A 20683-nucleotide genomic window follows, 5' to 3' on the forward strand; every position below is an offset into this window, starting at 1 on the left:
TGGCTATAAGCAGTCTTATAACCTATCTTATAGCTAGCTTATACAATAGTTAGTTATAAAAGAGTACTACTTTTATCATATATGACCCACATTTCATTCTCACAAAGCACCTAGGAGCACGTGCTAGAGCTGGCTCTTCACGAAGAGCCCGCTTCCCTTCTCTCTCCTCTTTTCTCTCATCCAACTCAGTAAAAATATAGTATTTTAATCCTTACAGCCTGCTGACTATATCTTATTGTACTTGCTCTAAGGGCATCTCCAATGGTTGTAAGATAGTTGTTGGTAATTTTGACACATAGGATTTTTGATGATGTGTCATGCAATAAATGAGGAAAGAGAGCAAGGTTGTATGTAAATTAACCAACACCCTTGCACAAGCTCCAATGTAGAATGAGAGAGCACTTTATTTATTACATCACATCTTATTGGGCAAACTAGATACAACCCATTGAAGTAGTTGTATGTTAAGGTGTTGGTTGATGACATGGCATATTTTACCAACAACCTAACCAACAAACTGTTGGAGATGCCCTAACTGCGCCACTAATTGCTTGGGTGGCTTCACACATGCAAATAATTGGCTAGTCGTTGGGGCTGCATGCAATGGATTGGCTAGTAGTTAATGCATTAGTTACATGGGAAGACGAGAATCAAGGGTAGAATTGGAAGGGAACGAAAGAAAGGTCTAGCGCACAAAGCATTTGGAAAAAATACATTGGCGCAGAGTAATCTTACCTACTAATAAACCAAATAGTGCTTCTTCCGTACGTCATCCAAATTGCCTTTAAAGTTGACTAAAATTACCCACCAATGCCACCTATAAGTCATAAAAAACGTTTCAAACAGGAAAAATCTCCGGATTGGGCCGGCCCATGTAGGCACCTCCTATATTACGCTCTGGGCGTTGAAAAAAGATGCAACACACCTGTTTGGGCCGGCCCATACGTGCGCGCCTGCTTTTTTAGTTTAGTTTTTTTATTTTTCTTTTCAGTTCCATTTTGTTTTTCTAATTTAAATAATTTAGAAGTTCAAACAACTTTTCTCAATTTTGAGAAAATGAGAATTTCGAAATAAAATATTCAAAAAAACATATTTTTTTTGAGAATTCAAAAACTACTCAGGAGTTTTGAAGAATGTTTGCATACAAAAAATGTCAAAACTTTGAGAAAATGTCCATAAAATAAAAAAGTCAACGATTTTAAACAAAAGTCCGTGTAAAAATCTTAAAAACAGTTCGTGCCTCTGTTTTTAGTCTCATTTTTTATTTTCATTTTTCTGTTGCATTTTTTAGTTTAAATAATTTAGAACTTTAAAAAACTTTTGCAATTTATAAAACTGGCAATTTTGAAATAAAAGTTTGAAGAAATAATAAAATGTTTGTGAATTCAAAAAATGCTCAGGATTTTTGTAAAAATATTCGCATATTCAAAAAAATGTTCATAATTTTGAAAACAATGTTGGTGAAAACAATAAAAGTCCATGATTTTGAAAAAAAGTTTGTGTGTTATTTTTTGAGTGTAATTGAAAAAAATGTTTGCTAATTCAACAAATGTTCATGCATTTCAAGAAATGTCCTAAAATTTTAAAGACATAATATGATCAGCATCATTGGAGATTATAATTGTTTTTCTCCCGTTGCAACGCACGGGTCCTTCTGCTAGTGAAAAACAAAGGGAGTACCAACATTTGTTTTACATGCGACGTTTAGTATCGAATAACTGATGTGCATGGTTTATATGGATTTGAGATGCATGAAACAAAATATGAAAAATCGTTAGGATGTGTTTGCATGCATGCCCGACCGCGTCCGCGCGCTCTAAGGCCAACTTCACCGCGCGACCACATCCTGTCCGCCCCCGTCCGTTTGGGGTAAAAGGGATATACCGGTCGGCCCAACGCGAGACGGCCCGGATCCATCTTGTCTGTTTTGTGTCCGGGGCGACCCATTTGCGAGCGCAAACTTGCTCGGGGTTTGGGTCGCGGCGGACAGCAAACGGACGCTCGCTCGTCCGCGTCGGGGCCGCGTGGCAGGCGACCACCTACCTCCCATCCGCCCACATCAATGCCCACAAGCGGCCGGGCCCGCCTGTCATCCGCCCAGGGAACGGTCGCGGTCCTTCTTAAATGAGGAAGTCGTGGACCGTTCGTCGTCCACACTTCCCATCGCCATCCCGCGGCCTCCTCGAAACCCGACACCCAAACCCTAGCCTCCACGAAACCCGACACCCAAACCCTAGCCTCCTCGAACTCGTCAGTCGGCCACCTCGCAGCCATGGGGCTCTGGAACTAATGGCACAAGGGGAAGCACGACCGCGAGGCTGGCTCCTCGTCGGGACGCCGCCGCGGCTCCGTGAAGGAGGAGGCCGCATCGCCACCGCGCGGGGCCTCCGCGCCTGCTCCCTTCATCATCGGCCCTAGGCCCGCCGGCCAGCGCGACCGGCTGTACCTCAGTGTTGAGGTATGCCGGCGCTACTCGGAGACAAGGACGCCGGTCCCGTGGAACGACGTCCACCTCCCCAACGTCTGGAACCTCTCCGCCGACCGGGTCCCGATCCCGCCGGTGCCGACGAGCGGCCGTGCACGCCGCAACGAGATCGAGCGCCGCCGCCGCCTCCCCGACGACCTGTACTACGACGACAGGTACACCACCGACTCCACCCTCTGGGACACGTAGCTCAGGGACGAGCACGACGTGCGGCGCGCCTCCTACTTCGCCGGCACGGTGTCGGGGCCGCGGCGGGCACGGGAGGTGCGCGGGCGTACACGGGTGCGCGGCCTCAGGCCCACGCTGCCGCCTTCCCCGTCTTCGTCACCACCTCCACCTCCTGGCATGACAGCGCAGGAGGAGACCCGGCTCATGCAGCGTGTCATGGAGGACTCCATGATGACGCATGATGAACGTCAATGGTCGGGTCTAGAGGACGCAATGGCCCTCTTCACGGCCGGCGACGTCACCATCCCCGAGCTGATGGAGGAGGAAGAGGTGATGGAGGACGCCCCGGTGGCCGCGTTCCCTCCAGATCTGGTGGGCCAGCAGTGGAGCTGGTCGTGCACGGCGCCGGAGATGGCGTAGGCAGTGGGGGCGTGAACTGGTGCCCCACGCTGCCGCGGTCACTGGAGCGGGACGCCTCGCCACGGGAGGAGGTGCTGCAGGCACCTACCAGCTTCCAGCCCGCCCCCGCGCACCACGGACCGCCGGCCCACCTCTGGACGCCGCCGGCCTACGTCGACCTCGTCAGCAACGGCGACGACGACGACTCCGGCGGCCAGTGAAGACGGCGATGGGCACGACATCGACGAGATTTTTTTATGTTAATTATGTCAAACTAGTCCGTTTTTGTGGCCGTGAAAACTCGGTCGTTTTTTATGTTAATGTTATGTTTTAAGTTTTTTTAACTACCCTTATTTACTTTTTAGTTAAGTTTTTTTATTTTCTTTTAATTACGTCCAACACAGACATGATTTGGGATGCGGCACGCACAATTCAACGGACATACGCGGACATGGACGAACCCATTATCGTTTCAAACGAATAAAATCCGATCAAACCGGACGTCCGTCGTGGGGTGGAATTGGCCTAAACACCCCAAAATCAATGTGGACAGCCAAACATGCCATAGTTGCCTTACCTGACCGGTGGAAAAAGGAGATCCAAATCTTGTCTCCTCGCTGCTTTAAGTAAGTGTAGCTTATTTTATGTGCATTACCTGACATGTTGTTTTTTTATAAACAAGACCATGATTATTATAGGTCGACGACCAGTGTATATATGTCTGCCATCTCTGCTCTCAGCTCCCAAGAGCCAACTTCTCTGTGAGAACAAGAAAAATAGCCTTCCAAGCTCCAGCCACTTCAATCCTTCCTCGGCAAGGTGAACCGCAGATGGAGGCGGCCGTCGGCGCGGCGAGCTCGCTCCTCGGCAAGGTGCTCACGAAGCTGTCCGAGGGCCTGGTGGCCGCGTATGTCGACAGCCTCGACCTCGGCCACAACTCCGAGCAGATCCAAACCAAGCTGATGCACACACAAGGGCTGCTGCAACTGGCCGAGGGGAGGGACGCGAGCAACGTCACTGCCCTGCCGGCCTTGTTGGAGAAGCTGAGCAACAAGGCCGACGAGGCGGAGGACTTGCTGGATGAGCTCCACTACTTCAAGATCCAGGACCAGCTCGACGGTACCAACTATGCCGCGCCGGATCTCGGCGATGGCCTCCGCGGCCATGCTCGCCATGCTCGCCATGCTGCTCGCCACACCGTCGGTAACTGGTTTCCATGCTTTTCTTGCTCGCGCGCGCAAGATGATGATTCTGCTGCTCCTGCTGCTGTTTCCAATAGCCCACACCCACACCACTATGCAACCAACTCTGCCACTGCTAGTGCCGATGATGGTGGCCATGTCGATAAGTTACATTTCGACAGAGTCACCATGTCCATCAAAATAAAGTCAGTGATAGAGGAAATACACTCCCTATGTGATCCTGTCTCTGACTTGCTCAGTAAAATCCCAAGCAGCAGCACACCTGTCACCCAAAAGCGGCCTCAGATAGGGTCCACAATTATACAAGATACACTGCACGGGAGGACAGACATTTTTGAGAAAATTGTTGATGATATCACAAGTGGCACACATCACGGTCAAACTGTTTCTGTTCTTCCAATAGTTGGCCCAGGGGGTATTGGAAAGACAACTTTCACCCAACACCTGTATAATGATAGTAGGACCCAAGAGCACTTTGCTGTTATGGTTTGGGTGTGTGTATCGACTGATTTTGATGTGTTGAAGCTCACCCAGCAGATCCATAACTGCATACCTGAAAATGAAACTGCAAGTGAAACAACCAATCTAGACCAGCTTCAGAAATCCATTGCACAGAGACTTAAGTCCAAAAGGTTCTTAATTGTCTTGGATGATATATGGAAATGCAATAGTGAGGACGAGTGGAAAACCCTGCTAGCCCCATTCACAAAGGGGGAAGCAAAAGGCAGCATGGTACTTGTCACAACTCGATTCCCAAAACTAGCAGGAATGATGAAAACAATTAATCCAGTAGAGCTGCAAGGCTTGGAGTCTAATGACTTTTTCACATTCTTTGAATCATGCATATTTGGTGAACATAAGCCTAGGGATTATGAAGATGAGTTAGGTGGTATTGCAAGAGATATTGCAAGAAAGTTAAAAGGCTCGCCACTAGCAGCAAAGACAGTTGGTCGACTATTGAAGAAAAACCTTTCCCGGGAACATTGGAATGGAGTTCTTCACAATCATGAGTGGGAAAACCAGAAAAATGATGATGACATTATACCATCTTTGAAAATTAGCTACCATTACCTTCCTTTCCATCTGAAAAAATGCTTCTCATACTGTACCCTTTATCCTGAAGATTATAGGTTTAGCGATTCAGAAATTAATCGTTTTTGGATTGCAATAGGCATCATAGACTCGAGCCGCCCAGGTGATAAGAGTTACATGGAAGATCTGGTGGGAAATGGTTTTCTCATGAAGGAGGTTTCCAAATATCATCCTTTTCGTGAATACTATGTAATGCATGATTTAATGCATGAGCTATCTCGGAGTGTTTCTGCACAAGAATGCCTCAATATAAGTGATCTGGATTTTAGAGCTGAGGCCATCCCACAATCTATTCGGCACATATCCATCACCATAGAGAATAGATATGATGAAAAATTTAGGGAAGAAATGGGTAAACTAAAGGGAAGGATAGACATTGTAAATCTACGGACATTGATGATTTTTAGAGAATATGAAGAAGGAATCATTGAGATCTTAAAAGATACATTTATGGAAACAAAAGGCTTGCGTGTCCTATTTATAGCAGTGAAGTCCCTTGAATCTCTACCACAAAGGTTTTCAAAACTTATCCATCTCCAGTACCTCCAAATTGGATCACCCTATCGCACAAAAATGACTTTACCTAGCACACTATCCAGATTTTATCACTTGAAATTCTTGGACCTAATTAGTTGGCATGGTAGTTCTAACTTGCCTAAAGACATTGGTCGTCTTGTGAATTTACGCGATTTCTTCGCTAGAAAAGAACTCCACTCCAATGTTCCTGAGGCTGGAAAGATGAAGTATCTGCGGGAGCTAAAAGAATTCCATGTGAAGAAAGAAAGTGTTGGATTTGATTTAAGAGAGTTGGGGGAATTGAGAGAGCTTGGGGGAGCACTCAGTATACATAATCTTGAAAATGTGGCAACCAAGGAAGAAGCTAGTAGCGCCAAATTGGTGTTGAAAAGTTATTTGAAAGAGTTGACATTTGTTTGGGGCAGAGAGCATCCGACTGATACAGATGCTGATATTCTTGATGCTCTTCAACCACACTCTAACCTTACAGCACTTGGCATTATAAATCATGGTGGTACCACCTGTCCTAGTTGGTTGTGTCCTGACACACGGGTGAACAATTTAGAGACTCTCCATTTACATGGTGTGTCTTGGGGAATCCTTCCACCTTTTGGGCAGCTACCATATCTCAGGGAACTCAGCTTGAAGAGCATTTCTGGACTGCGTCAGTTTGGTCCTGACTATGGTGGTGTTAGAGGCAAATGTCTTGTGCGGTTGAAGAAAGTTTTGTTTCATGACTTGTCTGATCTTGTCCAGTGGGTTGTGGAACCTAATTGCCCTATGTTTTCTAGTCTTGAAGGCATCGATTGCAGAAATTGTCCCAGTCTATGCGTAATGCCCTTCTCAGAGTGGTCTTGTACCAATTTGTGCGGGCTTCTCATTGATGGTTGCCCCAAGTTGTGTCTGCCCCCCATGCCTCACACCTCCACCCTAACAGATTTTTCTATTGAAAATGGCCCGGAAATGTTTTCTTACCATCAAAATGCATTTGTAATGGTTGTTGGCAAGTCCTTTCCGAAAAGAATGGTTGTTAGCAAGTATGCCGGTGCTTTGGCCTTCCACAATCTGGGTGAAGTAGAGGATATGAGTATTGAAGATGTATCACACATTTCGTGGACAGACCTCGAAAAGCTCAAATCCTTGAGAAAACTAGTTGTCGGAAGGTGCAACAGCATGTTGTGCGGAGAACTGGATGGCAGTGTTGTCTTCCACAACATGGATAAAGTTGAGAGTCTCTGTGTAAATGTGTCTCATCTTACCGGGAAATTGCTGTCAAAAGTGTTCAATAGTTGCCCAGCCCTTGCTGAATTGGAGATAAATTCTCGAGATGAATACCAGGAGGAAAGAGTAATACAGTTTCCATCGTCCAGCTCACTGCAAGCACTTAACTTCAGCTTCTTGAAGGGCCTGGTTCTTCTGCCTGCGGAGGATGCAGGGGGACTCCAGGACACCACGTCGCTCCAGTCATTAAATATAAGTGGTTGCTATAGGTTGTTCTCTCGGTGGCCCATGGGAGAAGCAGGAGGAGCTCCGATGGCCAACCCTTTCCCTGCTTCCCTCAGAAAGCTTGATATTTCGGGAGAGTCAGGCATGCGGTCAATGGCTCTGCTCTCAAACCTCACGTCTCTCACCCATCTAAGTCTAATAGGCTGCAAGGATTTAACTGCGGATGGGTTCAATCCTCTCATCACAGTCAACCTCAAGGAATTGGAGGTACGGAACCTGAGCGGCAACTCTGTGGCAGTGGATCTGCTGTCAGAGGTGGCAAGGACCAAAACAATGCAAGAGGGTTCCTTCCAGTTGGAGAAACTGGACGTCGATAGCATCTCGGCGGTGCTTGTTGCTCCCATTTGCAGCCGCCTCTCCGCCACCCTCCATACGTTAGAATTCTATGATGATATGCGGGCAAAAGGCTTCACGGAAGAGCAAGCGAATGCACTCCAGCTCCTCACCTCCCTCCGGATACTAGGATTTAATCGTTGCATGGTTCTGCAGTGCCTCCCTCAAGGATTACGTCACCTTTCGTCTCTCGAAACATTAAAGGTCAGTAGTTGTCCTCAACTCCGATTACTGCCAGAGGAGGGCTTCCCCACTTCGCTGAGGAATCTAAGTCTAGGGAATGTCAGCGCGGATCAAAAAGAGCAAGCTGAGGAATTGAAAGGAACATACCCAAATTTAATAGTACTTTCTTAATCAGCCCAAGGTAACACTTGTTGCATCCTCTTCTTATTTCTCTAAAGTGAAGCTTCCCCACTATCCGTGCTTATCTTAACCTCTAAATTCTGACAGGCCTAGGGCGTGAGTACCATCTCCGCTGTACACCAATCTTCCACAGAGAACTAAGGCTGCCTGGGTCTGGCCCAGTTCGCCTAGGGCCTGGCCCATTCCTGGGCGTGAGTATCATATGTACATAGCTTCGCAAATCTCATGGGCTGCCGGGCACCATTGCTCTGCATATGCACGCCAATCTGCCAGTAAGTATATTGCTCTGCATGTACAGGAAAACCAACTTCTCCTCACCGATTTATATGATTTCGTTCACTTTCCGTTCACGACTTCTGTATCTCTGTATCTACACATACAGCTGCCCTATAATCCATTCTTATGCAGCTTCCCTTTTTCTAACCAGAACTATTAAATTCCTTGTGCAGGAGGCGTGGTAGCTTTTGTTCCACGCATACTTTTGAAATGGTGTATTACAGCGTTCATGTGCTGCAGCTGCATGGTAAATACTAAATATAAAGACTAAGGCGACAACTGATGGACCTATAGATGAATATGTCCATTTTTTAACACAATCTCATCAGGTAAGCAATTTGCACCTCTGAATCCACAAGTTATGCTCATATATCGAACATTTAAGGCAATGCATTCTGCAATTTTCTTTCAGGACAGGAAGCAGGCTTGTGAATAATTGGACCTTTTTTTTTAATAAATCAGATCGATGCTGCAAATTTGCCTCTAGTCTTGTTATTATGGAATTACATCCAGTGTGCTTGCCAATTTGGATTGAAAAGTAAGTATCAAGTAGCACCTATCTTCTCATAACGCTTCTACGGTTCTACGACTTGCATATTGAGGCACCTGCCTTTTGCTGTCAGGTACCTACAAAAAGAAGAAAACTCACCCTTTTTCTGTCTTTCAAGTAAGCGACAATACAAACTAAAGGTGTAGGATCCGGCTTATTTATCCGATTCCTGTGAAGGATCAACTGTATGAACATTCTGAAGCTGCTGATACTTTGCCATGATAATTCACAACAATCAATGGTACATATATCTAGTATTTCTTTATTCACAAATATAGCCACCCTTTAGTTCTTATGCAACTTCCCTTTTTGTACGGAATGATACAGAAATTTGAAGATGCTCCTAAACTATTTTGTGCTGTTGTAGAGAAGTTTTAAGACACTCCTAAACTATTCTGGACTGTTCAGTCCTTTTGATCCGACAGTTTAGATTAAACATGGTGACTAGGAGGTAATAGGTCGCCCATAACTCTTATTGTTGGTTTAGTGCAACAATGTTTGTTTAGCCTTTTCTGAACTGCTTAATGCTAAAACACATTTCATACGGTATCAGTGTTTTGTGATTCTTGGTTCATGGACTTAATCAATGTGTCCTACCAGTACCATCAGGTTTATGTTCCGGCAAAGTACTGATCCTGTGGTAACCAACTGCCATCTGGTAGGGATTGCATATAATTTTCACGGGTATCCTTCACAGTTTTAGGTAATGATTAAGAATCTATATTTATGAATTCCCTGGCCTTGTTCATTTTGTGACCACAAGTTCAATACTCTGGTCCTGCAGAACAATTACAACCAACAGTGAATCTCGCCGTTGGCATTCAGGACATAGCTCTTCTATCCAAACAATAACAGTAAATGAAACATTTGCCCTAACATTTTAAGTGAGCCGGGCCAGTGAATTCTGCAGTGACCATTTAAAAGGTCAGTAGGCCAATTTTCCTTCTTTTCTGTTTGTATTTTATTAAAGCTCAAAAGAGGTAAAGTATCCCCACTTGTGTCCTGAAGATCCTAGGTTCAAATCAGCCTCTTTGCACAGAAACAAAAAGAGTTAAGGAAAAGGCTGTTCAGAAATTCCCTTCCTCATACCCTACATTGTGTGGGAGCTTTCAGCATTGGGTACGCCCTTACTAAAGCTCAAAAGTGACAACGTGTCGTGCATCAGAAGTGGTAAGCACATGTTTACAGAGCTCACGTGTCGTGATCGTTCAGGTGTTTGAAACTTGACTCGTTTCGGTGTGATCGTCCAGGTGTTCCTCTAAATTTTCTCCATGTTTACGAACCCATACCCCAAGCGTGTTTTGAAGTTCAGCTTCCGGGCGAAAGTGTCGCACCTAGATGAGATCAGATGGAAACCGCCAATGGTTGCTACTCTCTGTCGAGCACTCACTTCATTCAGTTTGTTGGTAGAATTAAGCTCTGTCTTCCTTGAGCTGATCTGGCATGCCACCACAAATGTTGCATGATTTAAGCTCTCAAGTCAAAACCTAAGAAAGTTCCATGCAAGCGGTCCGGGAATTAATTACTGCAAAGACTCCACAAGTTTGCTCCATCCAGGGCTTGTGTCTCACAGATTAATCCTTTGTTTTTTTCGTTGTCCTCAAGCCTAACTAATATGTATCTCTAGTATAAGTATCCCCACATGTTCCTTCTGAAGATGAATGAGAATTCTGAATTTGAGTTTGTAGGCAGTCAGTGTGATGTGTGTTTTGTGTTGTGCTGCCAGCACCAGATTCCGTTGAGTGCTAGCCGTTGTGTGTGTATCGAAGGGCTTGTCCTTGATCCATATAGGATTCTTTTTTGTTCCATTCTGTGATTCTATCAAAATTCCACGAGTACCATGGTTTGGGTTGTCTTGTTGCAAGCTGCAGCAGTAAATCTGAGAGTGGTTCCTTGCTGTGTGCTATTTGAGAGAAATTAGTTGTTGTTTTTTCATGGATATCATTTCATCGATTGAAGGAGTTATAAAGAGTACAATAGATGGCATGGCACAGACACAAGAGGTGTGAACATGATAAACTCGACCCGAACATAGAAAAATACAGCTAAACTCTCCGACCAAAGAAACAATTCAGCCAACAACTAGTCGAAAACAAAGAGATGCAGGGATTTCACCTTGTCCAAACTCCGAGTAATCCTAGCCCTCGGAGAAGCTCTGGAAACCTTTTTTAGTGCAACGGTTTAAGAAGCGCGAAGGCTAATAAGAGTTGATGGAATGATCGCTCCATGGACCAAGAAAGTCAAGCGTGTCGGACCCAAAGATGGACGACCAACCAAGATCACCCACAGGGGGTTGGGTTGGGTGCCAAGATGCCTAGGAGCTAGCGAGCCATAGGAGCAGGAAATAGCGCCGAAGCGACGCCGGCCAACCTTAGATGCAGGAAGGGGACGCAGGTCCTTGGCCACCGGGCAGAAGCCGGAGGGGTGGGTGGATGGTGAAGAAGGCTTGCACGCAGGCAAACTCCCGTCTGGCATGTGTCTCTAGGCCGCCTCCGAAGAGGGGCTGTCCCGAAGGCGACCATATGCAATCAGGGCGGACCGGGACGACGCGCCAGGTTACCCGCGGTAGCAACAGGCCGGGGAAGAGGCCGCCCGGTGGAGGCGGGCCGTTGGCGCCGCCACGAGCGGATCTAGGAACGAGGTGGGTCAGGAGGGCAGATGGGCAAGGGGGAAGAACAGCCCCGCCGCCGCCTTCCTTCCTTCCTTCCTAGTGCGGCTTCGTCGGCCGGCCCTCCGGTGATGGTGACTCGGGGTAGGCGAGAGGAAGGGTGGCGGGCCGGCGGCGGCTGGTTTACCCCCGAGTCACCCGCGCGGGGCAATGCGAGGGTTGGGAGCGAATTTGTCAATGATAACTAAAACTTTTGTGAGCTACTCCATCCTTTTTTTACATCTTTAATGAGCAGATCTGGAAATTAGTTGTTGCCGCCTTGAAAGATCGGTCGCAATAGTGCCCGACATCAGGGCTAAACTCCTAGCCGTCTTCCGATGCACCACCGATGTAGAAGGCCTGACATATGCAATGTTGTGCATTGGTTTGTGGATGGGGGGCGTCAGAGAGGAAGGGTGGACGGCGCCGCGGGAAGACAGCGGTGATCACGCCCTATATATGCCCATGACATGACGGTAGCGCCGGTATCGTGGCGTCCACTCCCATTTTTCATCTTCTCCATTTTGCTTGGCACTGCATGCGTTTTCTTTCGCTTGGAGACGGGGGAGAGATGAATCCATCAGAGGACACCAAGTAATCCTCACAAGAACATCACTCAACTCTCATTACTTCCATCGTATTCGTATCGCAATAAGAGTTTATAACAGGCACACATGTTTGTGACTCACGGCTCGCAATTGAAACAAGACTTTGTCAGTCCATTTCCCTTTCCCCTGTAACCAAATCAACCACGATGCATCGACGAACCCTAGTGGAAGTGCGCTCTCTTGCTCTTGACGGGGCCTCTGGGGATCTTGTCCAGCACGTTGGCGTCCACCTTCCTGTAGAACTTCTTGAGGTCCTCGCCGCCCTTGGCCACCAGGTGGTCCACCTCCGTCCCGTACCTCTCGTACAGCGCCGGCAACGTCAGAGCGCACAGGAATCCTGCAACCCCAACAAACAGAAAATTACAAAAAAAATCTTAGTTCGTCGATCGTCTTCTTCTCTCTGATCTTTATATATTTTTGTTAGCTTTTTGCTGATAAATCCTTACCAACGTAGACCAGAGTCGTGAAGCTGCAGTTGTCCCCGATCACCGCCACCACCCACAGAGACCCAATCACCTTCCATGCAGGAGAAGAACATATAGGAGATGATCAGTTACTGAGCAATAAGCTCAAGGAAGTTAGTAGCCGGCACTGTCAGATGATGGGGCTCCTGCAAACAAGGAAGAAGAAAGTATAGTACCGAGAGGAACTTCTTGAGGTCCTTGCCGCAGGCGATGTCGTAGAGCACGGCCACGGAGCGCTCCAGCTTGCGGTGCACCGCCATGGCCGCCTCCCCGAAGGCGTGCTCCGACACGATCACCTCCGGGACGCGCGGCGGCGCCCTGTCAAAGAGCGGCGCGGTGACGGACCAGAGGAAGAGCAGGAGCATCCCGAGCAGCGCGGCGTGGCACAGCAGCGTCACGGCGTTGTACTCGGCCACGTCGAAGAGGAACCACACCGCCGTGGCCCCCGCCAGCATGCCCGCCGACAGGTTCCGGTCCCGCCACAGCAGCACGTCCGCCACTGCCACGCCACCACATTGCCGATTGAGGTTCAGAAATTGGAACAGTTCAGATATCACACGGTGCGCGCGGCTTTCAGAGGGAATATATAAATAGATGATGCTCGATCGAGTCGGACGCCGCACCTTTGCGGCCGCCGAGGAACCGGTGCACCGGCCGCTGCCGGCGGAAGACGCTGACGTTGGGCGCGCGGCGGCCTTCGTCGTCGGACTCGGAGTCGCTCCGGACGTGGGGAACCATGGCTCTCCGAGTCGTCGCCATCGCTGCCGTTCTCCTGGCGTACGTGTTCTGCAGGTGTGATCTGGTGAGCGCAGCTGGGCATGCATGCAGGTCACCAAAGTTTCTCGACTTATAAGCGCTTCGTCAATGCCGGAAAGAGCATAGGAGGTCGATCAGTCCGGGAAGGAAGGGATAGCTTTGTGCCGGGGATGGACGGATGCCGGGGCAAGAGGATTAATTGCTTCCGGCGGAGGTTTGCCGGGGAACGTGGAGATGCCCTTGCTAGAGCCTCCAAGGCTCGGGAGCCAACTCTCTGACAGTAAAAGATTTGTAGAACGGAGGGAGTACTTTTTAAATCAGTGTCTTGCATTTGCATCTTGTTGGTTGCTACGTGCGTGCGTCTGTGAGTGCAGCTCCGTCAAAGCATTTCTACTTTGCTTGGACGAGGGGATGGGGGTTCCCGTGCATTGCCTGCCCACAGCATTTCCACGTACGGCATTGGGTTCAGAGTTACTGTCGGTAAAGGCTTCGCTCTTCAGTTATCCACACCGTGTATACGATGCCAAATTCACCAAGCTGCTCCATCTAGGCTTTTTCCTTTTTTACAAAAATGATCCAAATCTATTATCAAAGTTCATCGAAAGCACAGAACACCTTAAATATAATAATAATTACATCAAAATTTCGAGACCACTAAACGACCAATACCGCCGCCAAAACAAAACGCCCGACACATTGTTGTCGCCGCTCCTCTACCGGAGTCGGCTTGACCTTGTCAATGCCAACCAGAAAGTCTTCATGCACGTGTCCGTAAGGACCAACGCTTAAATAAATTTGAAATACCTAACATAAAATCTCACGGCATAATGAGAAACCCTAACCTCAACCATCCCAAGAAGACAGACGGTAGGAATATAAGTCGGAACTCCGTAAACTATGTCATGAACAGGAGGGTCGGAGTCAGAAAGACAAACTAAAAAAAGAAACGCCACAATCCGTCCGAGCGCCGCACCCGCGAAGACTAAAAAAATCCTAAGCTACTTTTTTTTAGAAAAGAAAGATAACCCTGGGCCTCTGCATCGAGAGATGCATGCATTCATATTGTTAATTAACAAGTAGCGTAACAAAATCTTGGATCCACGAACGGTTCACAAACTAAGCGGAAAAAGGAAAGTATATAAAAAAGATGCCACATCCGGCGATAAAGAACATGGTATGATGTCTATACACATAGCTTATTATTAACTCGCCATCCAAATCTACTAAAGACAGCCCGTGCTACTGTTCTTGAACGGTTGCATCCAATAATCAAAACTTTCATAAAATTCGATAAGTGAGCAACGACCACGTACAGATTCAAGCCATAGCTCTGTACATAACTTACAAAAAAAAATCCTAAACTACTAACCGAAGACCAACAGTATCCTTGCTACCACCGGCTGTTGGTAATCCACGGGCTCGACGATAAAGCCTGGAAGACAGAGTTTCCCCTAGCCTTCAAGGAATAGGGAAAGAAAAGAGAAAACATACATTGGTTCTATCGGCTCTCCCCTAATCTAGGAGTTAAAATGATGCAACACCGTCATTTATCTGATAATTTAATATTTAGTTATTGATGTGGGAAGAATGGTATGTAGAACTAATGGCAACATGAGCGATCTAAGTGCCAAAAGAAGAAGACGAAAACATAAAGCATGAGCTATCAATATTGAGTCAAATTCCCTTGATAAAAGCTACTCTCTGCAATCCATATTAATTATCATTTATTTAATGTAATTTAGTAGCTCTATTAGTTTTATTATATTTTTAAAGTAAAATAGTAGTTACATATGGATAGATACGATTTTTCAACAAAAAATATATTTCACGCTCTAGTTGCTTTGGTAGGATCGAGCAAGCAAAAGTATCAATAGTTTTCTCTAGAATATTTGACATGTATCGGGCACACGAATGGTCCATGCTTTAACTTTTGCGATTGTGAACTTCATATTTCTTTATTAGGCAATATTTTTGCAACTAACTTCGAACACGTGTGCCTAGCTAGACTCATATCAGGGCATCGTCAATGCTCCAGCGTGGAGTGATGCCTCAACTATACATGTAGGTTCGGATGGTCCAGCATGCTGCTTGCAAACCAAAGCGGCGTCTTTCAAAAGAACCGACCTCCTCGCCAAGAATCAAACACATTAAGAAGCGCTAGAATGATGGTCAACCAGCTTCATCACGTGGCGCATGTTGTTTGATCGTAGTGAGAAAGTTTTTGATTTTTAAGAGTTTCTTTTAAAAGCCAACCAACTACACCACGTGACGCATGCTGGTTGGTCGTACTGAGGAAGTTTTTCATTTTTTAGAGTTTATTTCAAAATGAAAGTGAGACTTTTTCCTTTTGAATTTTTTTTAGTTTTTTTCTTTTTCAGATGGATGTGATGTTTGCATGATATAAATTTTTTATTTATTTTAAAATAAAGATATGATGCGTAAGTTTCCTTTCAGGCAGCCCGCAACTATAAGGCCCAACCACTAATGATAGGAAAAGTGAAGGGAAAAGCAAGCCTGTGTGGTGTGCTGCTCTTGCAACAAAATCGTGAAAAACTAAGGAGATTAAAAAGAAGATGATCAATGGTGATAGCTTGGAACCACAAAGTTGGGCAGCTGCTAGATGAAATCATCGTCCTCGTCCGTTCATGCACTCGTGGAGGCAGGTGATGCATCCATTATACATGCCGACACCAGTGACAAAAATGCATAATTAGATATAATTAGTATTTTAAGACAGTAATGATCGAATGATTTTCCTACATAGACATGGTTAGCAAATCACTGAAATTACGTTGCCTGCAAACCCGAAAGAACGGGGTAAATTCTGTTGGAGCCTTGAGGCAAAAGTTGATCTGATAGATATTTTTTTTTAGAAAGCCCTAGCGACCTTATTTACCGGATCTCAGTCACTGGCTCGCTCCCGTTCAAAACAACAGCATATTATATAAGTATCGCAAAAATGTCATCTCCCACCCACCTAGCAGCTTAGAGCATCTCCAACAGCCGCGCTATACAAGCGCCGCGTCGTAAAAAAGGCTGTTTTTAGCGCGCGCGCAACGCAACGGCAGCTCCAGCGGGCGCGCAAAAACGACGCGCGCGCCATTTCCAATTCAACGCGCTGGCCGAAACGCAACCCCGCGCCCATTATTTGCTGTGCCGGCTCCCGCGCGCGCGACTCTCCCGCGCTCGCTCCTGCTCTCTTATGCGCTCTCTCCTGCGCTGGCTCTGCACTCTCTGCGCTCGCTCTGCACTCTCGACAAAAACGCCCCATCCGACCGCGCCGCCGCCGCCGCTCGCGCCGCCGTTCGGCGCTTCCCCGGCCTATCCCCGAGCCGCCGTCGCCGCCCGCATCCGCCGACGCTTCCCCGACCTGTCTCCGCTGCGGCCGCCGCCCGCGCCCCCCGTTCAGCGCTTCCCCGGCCTCCCCGCGCCGCCGCGCTTCCACCCCACCCCCTCCTAGTACGGCCGGCCCTCGCGCGCCTCCGACGTCCGAGGAACAGCGCCCGAGCGCTCGCTGCTGCGCCGCGCCCGCAAGGTGTTCGACAAAATGCCTACAAGGTATGTATTGCTTCAAACTTATGAATTTGGTGCATGTTTTGAACTGTAGTTTTTATAGTATAGTATTGAACATTGTAGATGAGTTCGTCGTATGATTCTTCCGAAGAAGAATTTGATATGGAAGAGGAGGATGATCTTGCAATGATCATAGCTATGCATATCAATAAAAAACTGAAGAACGGTGGTTCGGTTATGGGTCGGGAATTTTTTTGGAGAGATATGATTGATGCCCATAACAGATTGATGAAGAATTATTTCGTGGAGAATTCCACATAACCGGAGTCGTATTTTCGTCGCCGGTTTAGGATGAGCACAGACTTGTTCAAGCGCATTGTAGAGAAACTAGCGAGCCATGATTGGTTTTTCCAGCAAAGGAGGAATGCCGCCGGAGAGCTCGGGCATAGCACCTTTCTGAAGGTGACAGCCGCTTTGCGTATGTTGGCATACGGTATCCCGGCTGATTTAGTTGATGATCACTTGGCTATGGGTGAGAGTCAAGCCATCATGTGTGTCAAGCGCTTTGCAGTGGGAATTGTGCAAGTGTTTGGCGAGGAGTATTTGAGATCTCCCACTGCTGAAGACGCCGCAAGGCTATTGGCGATGAACAAATCTCGCAGCTTTCCTGGCATGCTTGGCTCAATAGATTGCATGCATTGGAGTTGGAAGAATTGTCCAAAGGCATGGCATGGGCAATTCCACGGCCAAAAAAAGGGTTCCACTATAATCCTTGAAGCGGTGGCCGATCATGAGACTTGGATTTAGCATGCATTCTTTGGAATGCCTGGATCTTTGAATGACATCAATGTTGTCAACCGGTCACCACTGATGAATAAGATTGTGAATGGTGAGTTGCCACCGGTGCAGTTTGTAGCAAATGGTCGTACGTACAACTATGGCTATTATCTAGCGGATGGCATCTATCCAAAGTGGCAAACCTTCGTGAAGCCGTTGAAAAAGCCAGAAGGTAAGAACAATCTTGATTTTCACAATGCTTAGGCGACTGCTAGAAAAAGATGTGGAGAGAGCATTTGGGATTTTGCAAGCCCAATTTGCTATTGTGAGAGGACCGGCTAGATTTTGGGATCAAAAAATGCTTTGGTACATCATGCACGCTTGTGTGATCATGCACAACATGATCATCGAGAATGAGCGTGGCCAAGATGTAGACTACTCACAGTATGAGCTCTTGGTACATCCCGTGCGAGTGCGACGGAGGGCTGAAAGGGTTGCCCATTTTATTGCCTCGTATCATGTCATTCGGCGTCCCGCAACACACAATGATCTTCAGAAGGATCTGATTGAAGAGTGGTGGGCATGGCATGGACGACAAAGAGCATGATTTGATTGCATTATTTGTATTGTATTGTTCATGAACTATTGGTTGTGTTTATTGCATTATTATTTGTTGTACTGAACGATAAACTATTTATTTGTTTGAGTTGTAAAATAACTATTTATTGTTGATTTATTTTGTTTGTTTGATCGTTTTTCTCCTATTTTTTGAAATGTATATGTGGTTTGTGCCTGCTGCGCGCGCTGCATTTTTGGGCACTGCTGGAGCGCACAGTCAGCTTCTCCAGCTCGCCGGTAACGTGATCGGTGGCACCTGTGTCGAGGTACCAATTGGTGTCAACACCGTAGGAGGCAGTGGCAGTGTTTGCAGTCTTGTCACAGCACTTGGGATTGTTGTTGAAGGTCCTGTCGAAGCGCTTCTTGCAGGACCACGCCCCATGGCCGTCAAGTTTGCAGATTTGACAGACAAGGGGACCAAGGGGCCCTTGAGACGAGGCAACACCGCGCCCTGGAGGAGGCGCACCTCCACTGGAACTGAAGTGTTGATCTGGCCCATCTGCAGACCGAGCAGGAGAGCCACGGCCACCCCCCTTCGACGCAAGATTCAGGGAGTGGGAGAGGGTGGTTTTTTGTGCTTCGAGACGGGACTCGGCAGAGAGCAGCAGAGAGTAGAGTTCGCCGAGGCCGATGGGGTGATCAGCTGTAGCACGGGTGGAGATCGCCGAAACGAAGGAGTTGTAGTCGGAGTCCAACCCGTGGAGTAGATGGGACACTACCTCATCTTCATCAACAGGTTTTCCAACCGCAGCAAGTTCGTCGGCGAAGCCCTTCATCTTGGTGTAGTAGGCGGCCGCAGAGAGATCGCCCTTTCGAGTTGTGGAGAGTTGGCCCCGAAGCTGCATGACGCGCCCATGGGATTGTGAGGCGAATAGCTGCAAGATCATGTGCCAGACCCCGGTGGATGAGGTGATGTCATGAACTTGCAGGAGAACTTCCCGGGAGAGCGAGGCCACCAGGAAGGTGAGGACTTGTTGATCTTGGGTATACAAGATGGTGTAGGCAGGATTGGGGGTGGAGACCATCTCCTTCTTCCCGGCGACGTCCGTTTCAGATTGAAGAACGGTAGGGGGCGCCGTGGTGGTACCGTCAAGATACCCCATGAGGCCGGCAGCCCTGATGTGAGGAAGTACTTGGGCTTTCCACACCAGAAAATTGTCTCGGGAGAGCTTCTCGGTGATGGTGTGACCGAGGGCAGCGAGGGAGGAAGAGGCATGAACGTGGGTGGAAGAAGAGGAAGACATGGCGGCGGCGGCGGTGGAGGAAGGTTTGGACGTGGGTGGAAGAGATATTCTCTATACCATGTGAGAATAGAGAGGCTTGAAGCGTATGCGTTAGCAGGGACGCGTGCGTGTTAATAAAGGCACAAGACCAAGAAGATTACATCAAGGAGTTAGGATCTATCTCTATCTACAATTTAAACACAAGAGATAGACCCTAACAAGATATCCCTAGTTTAAACCAACACACGCACGCCTACAACGTAATACACATGGTTTATACATATACCATGTGTATACGAGATATACAATGTCTAACACATTGTGCATGCCCTCACAGTGGCAAAAATGTATAATTAGGTATAATTAGTATTTTAACACAAATGCCATCACGAATGGTGCATGCTTTAATTTTTGCGATTGTGAACTTCATATTTCTTATTAAGCAATATTTTCGCAACTAACTTCAAACACGTGCCTAGCTAGACTCATATCAGGGCATGGCTAAATGCTCCAACATGGAATGATGCCTCAGCTATACACGTAGATTCGGATGGTCAAGCATGTTGCTTGCAGGCCAAATCGGTCTCTTGCAGAAGAACCGGCCTCCTCATCAAGAATGGTAAGAAAAGTAAGGGGAAAAGCGCAAGCCTGTGTGATGTGCTGCTCTTTCTAGTACTTGTATGGGGAACAAAATCGGGAAAAGCTAAAGAGATGAAAAAGAAGATGATCGATGATGGCAGCTTGGAACCACAAGTTGGGCAGTTGCTAGACGAAATCATCGTCTTCGTCCATTCATGAACTCGTGGAGGCATGGGGCAACACTTAGGTGATGCCTCCATTGTGCATGCCCTCACAGTGGCAAAAATGTATAATTAGGTATAATTAGTATTTTAACACAGTAATGCATGATCGAATGCTTTTTCCTATATGCACATAGTTAGCAAATCACTGAAATTACGTTGCCTGCAAACCCGAAAGAACGGGGTAAATTCTGTTGGAGCCTTGAGGCAAAAGTTGATCTGATAGATATTTTTTTTAGAAAGCCCTAGCGACCTTATTTACCGGATCTCAGTCACTGGCTCACTCCCGTTCAAAACAACAGCATATTACCCCCTCCGTTCCTAAATATAAGACTTTTTAGAGATTGCACTATAAACTACATACGGATGTACATAGACATATTTTAG

General features: G+C 47.1%; 2 protein-coding genes across 9 annotated transcripts; one reads left to right on the forward strand and one right to left on the reverse strand.

Annotated features, from left to right (window-relative positions):
- The first annotated feature begins 3709 nt into the window (after positions 1 to 3709).
- On the forward strand, positions 3710 to 10577 carry LOC123449214 (putative disease resistance protein RGA3). 8 transcript variants are annotated; one of them, XM_045126362.1, is made up of 9 exons: positions 3710 to 8065; positions 8152 to 8336; positions 8514 to 8669; positions 8753 to 8878; positions 8964 to 9341; positions 9491 to 9593; positions 9675 to 9814; positions 9899 to 10060; positions 10141 to 10577. In XM_045126362.1, exon 1 carries the CDS (start codon positions 3883 to 3885, stop codon positions 8053 to 8055), a length of 4173 nt encoding a protein of 1390 aa, XP_044982297.1. In that variant the 5' UTR covers positions 3710 to 3882; the 3' UTR covers positions 8056 to 8065; positions 8152 to 8336; positions 8514 to 8669; positions 8753 to 8878; positions 8964 to 9341; positions 9491 to 9593; positions 9675 to 9814; positions 9899 to 10060; positions 10141 to 10577. The 8 variants fall into 8 exon arrangements, 6 of the variants coding, with proteins under 6 accessions (XP_044982297.1, XP_044982305.1, XP_044982318.1 ...); XM_045126370.1 differs by having other exon boundaries at positions 8964 to 9131; positions 9218 to 9593; XM_045126383.1 differs by having other exon boundaries at positions 8964 to 9131; positions 9258 to 9593.
- A 1558-nt stretch (positions 10578 to 12135) lies between these two features.
- On the reverse strand, positions 12136 to 13436 carry LOC123449258 (reticulon-like protein B9). Its single transcript, XM_045126408.1, has 4 exons — positions 13233 to 13436; positions 12786 to 13108; positions 12592 to 12661; positions 12136 to 12482 (listed from the first exon to the last, which is right to left on the reverse strand). Exons 1-4 carry the CDS (start codon positions 13366 to 13368, stop codon positions 12307 to 12309), a joined length of 705 nt encoding a protein of 234 aa, XP_044982343.1. The 5' UTR covers positions 13369 to 13436; the 3' UTR covers positions 12136 to 12306.
- Positions 13437 to 20683: the final 7247 nt, after the last annotated feature.

This window comes from Hordeum vulgare, chromosome 1H (assembly GCF_904849725.1).
Source record: "Hordeum vulgare subsp. vulgare chromosome 1H, MorexV3_pseudomolecules_assembly, whole genome shotgun sequence".
NCBI classification, from domain to species: Eukaryota; Viridiplantae; Streptophyta; class Magnoliopsida; order Poales; family Poaceae; genus Hordeum; species Hordeum vulgare.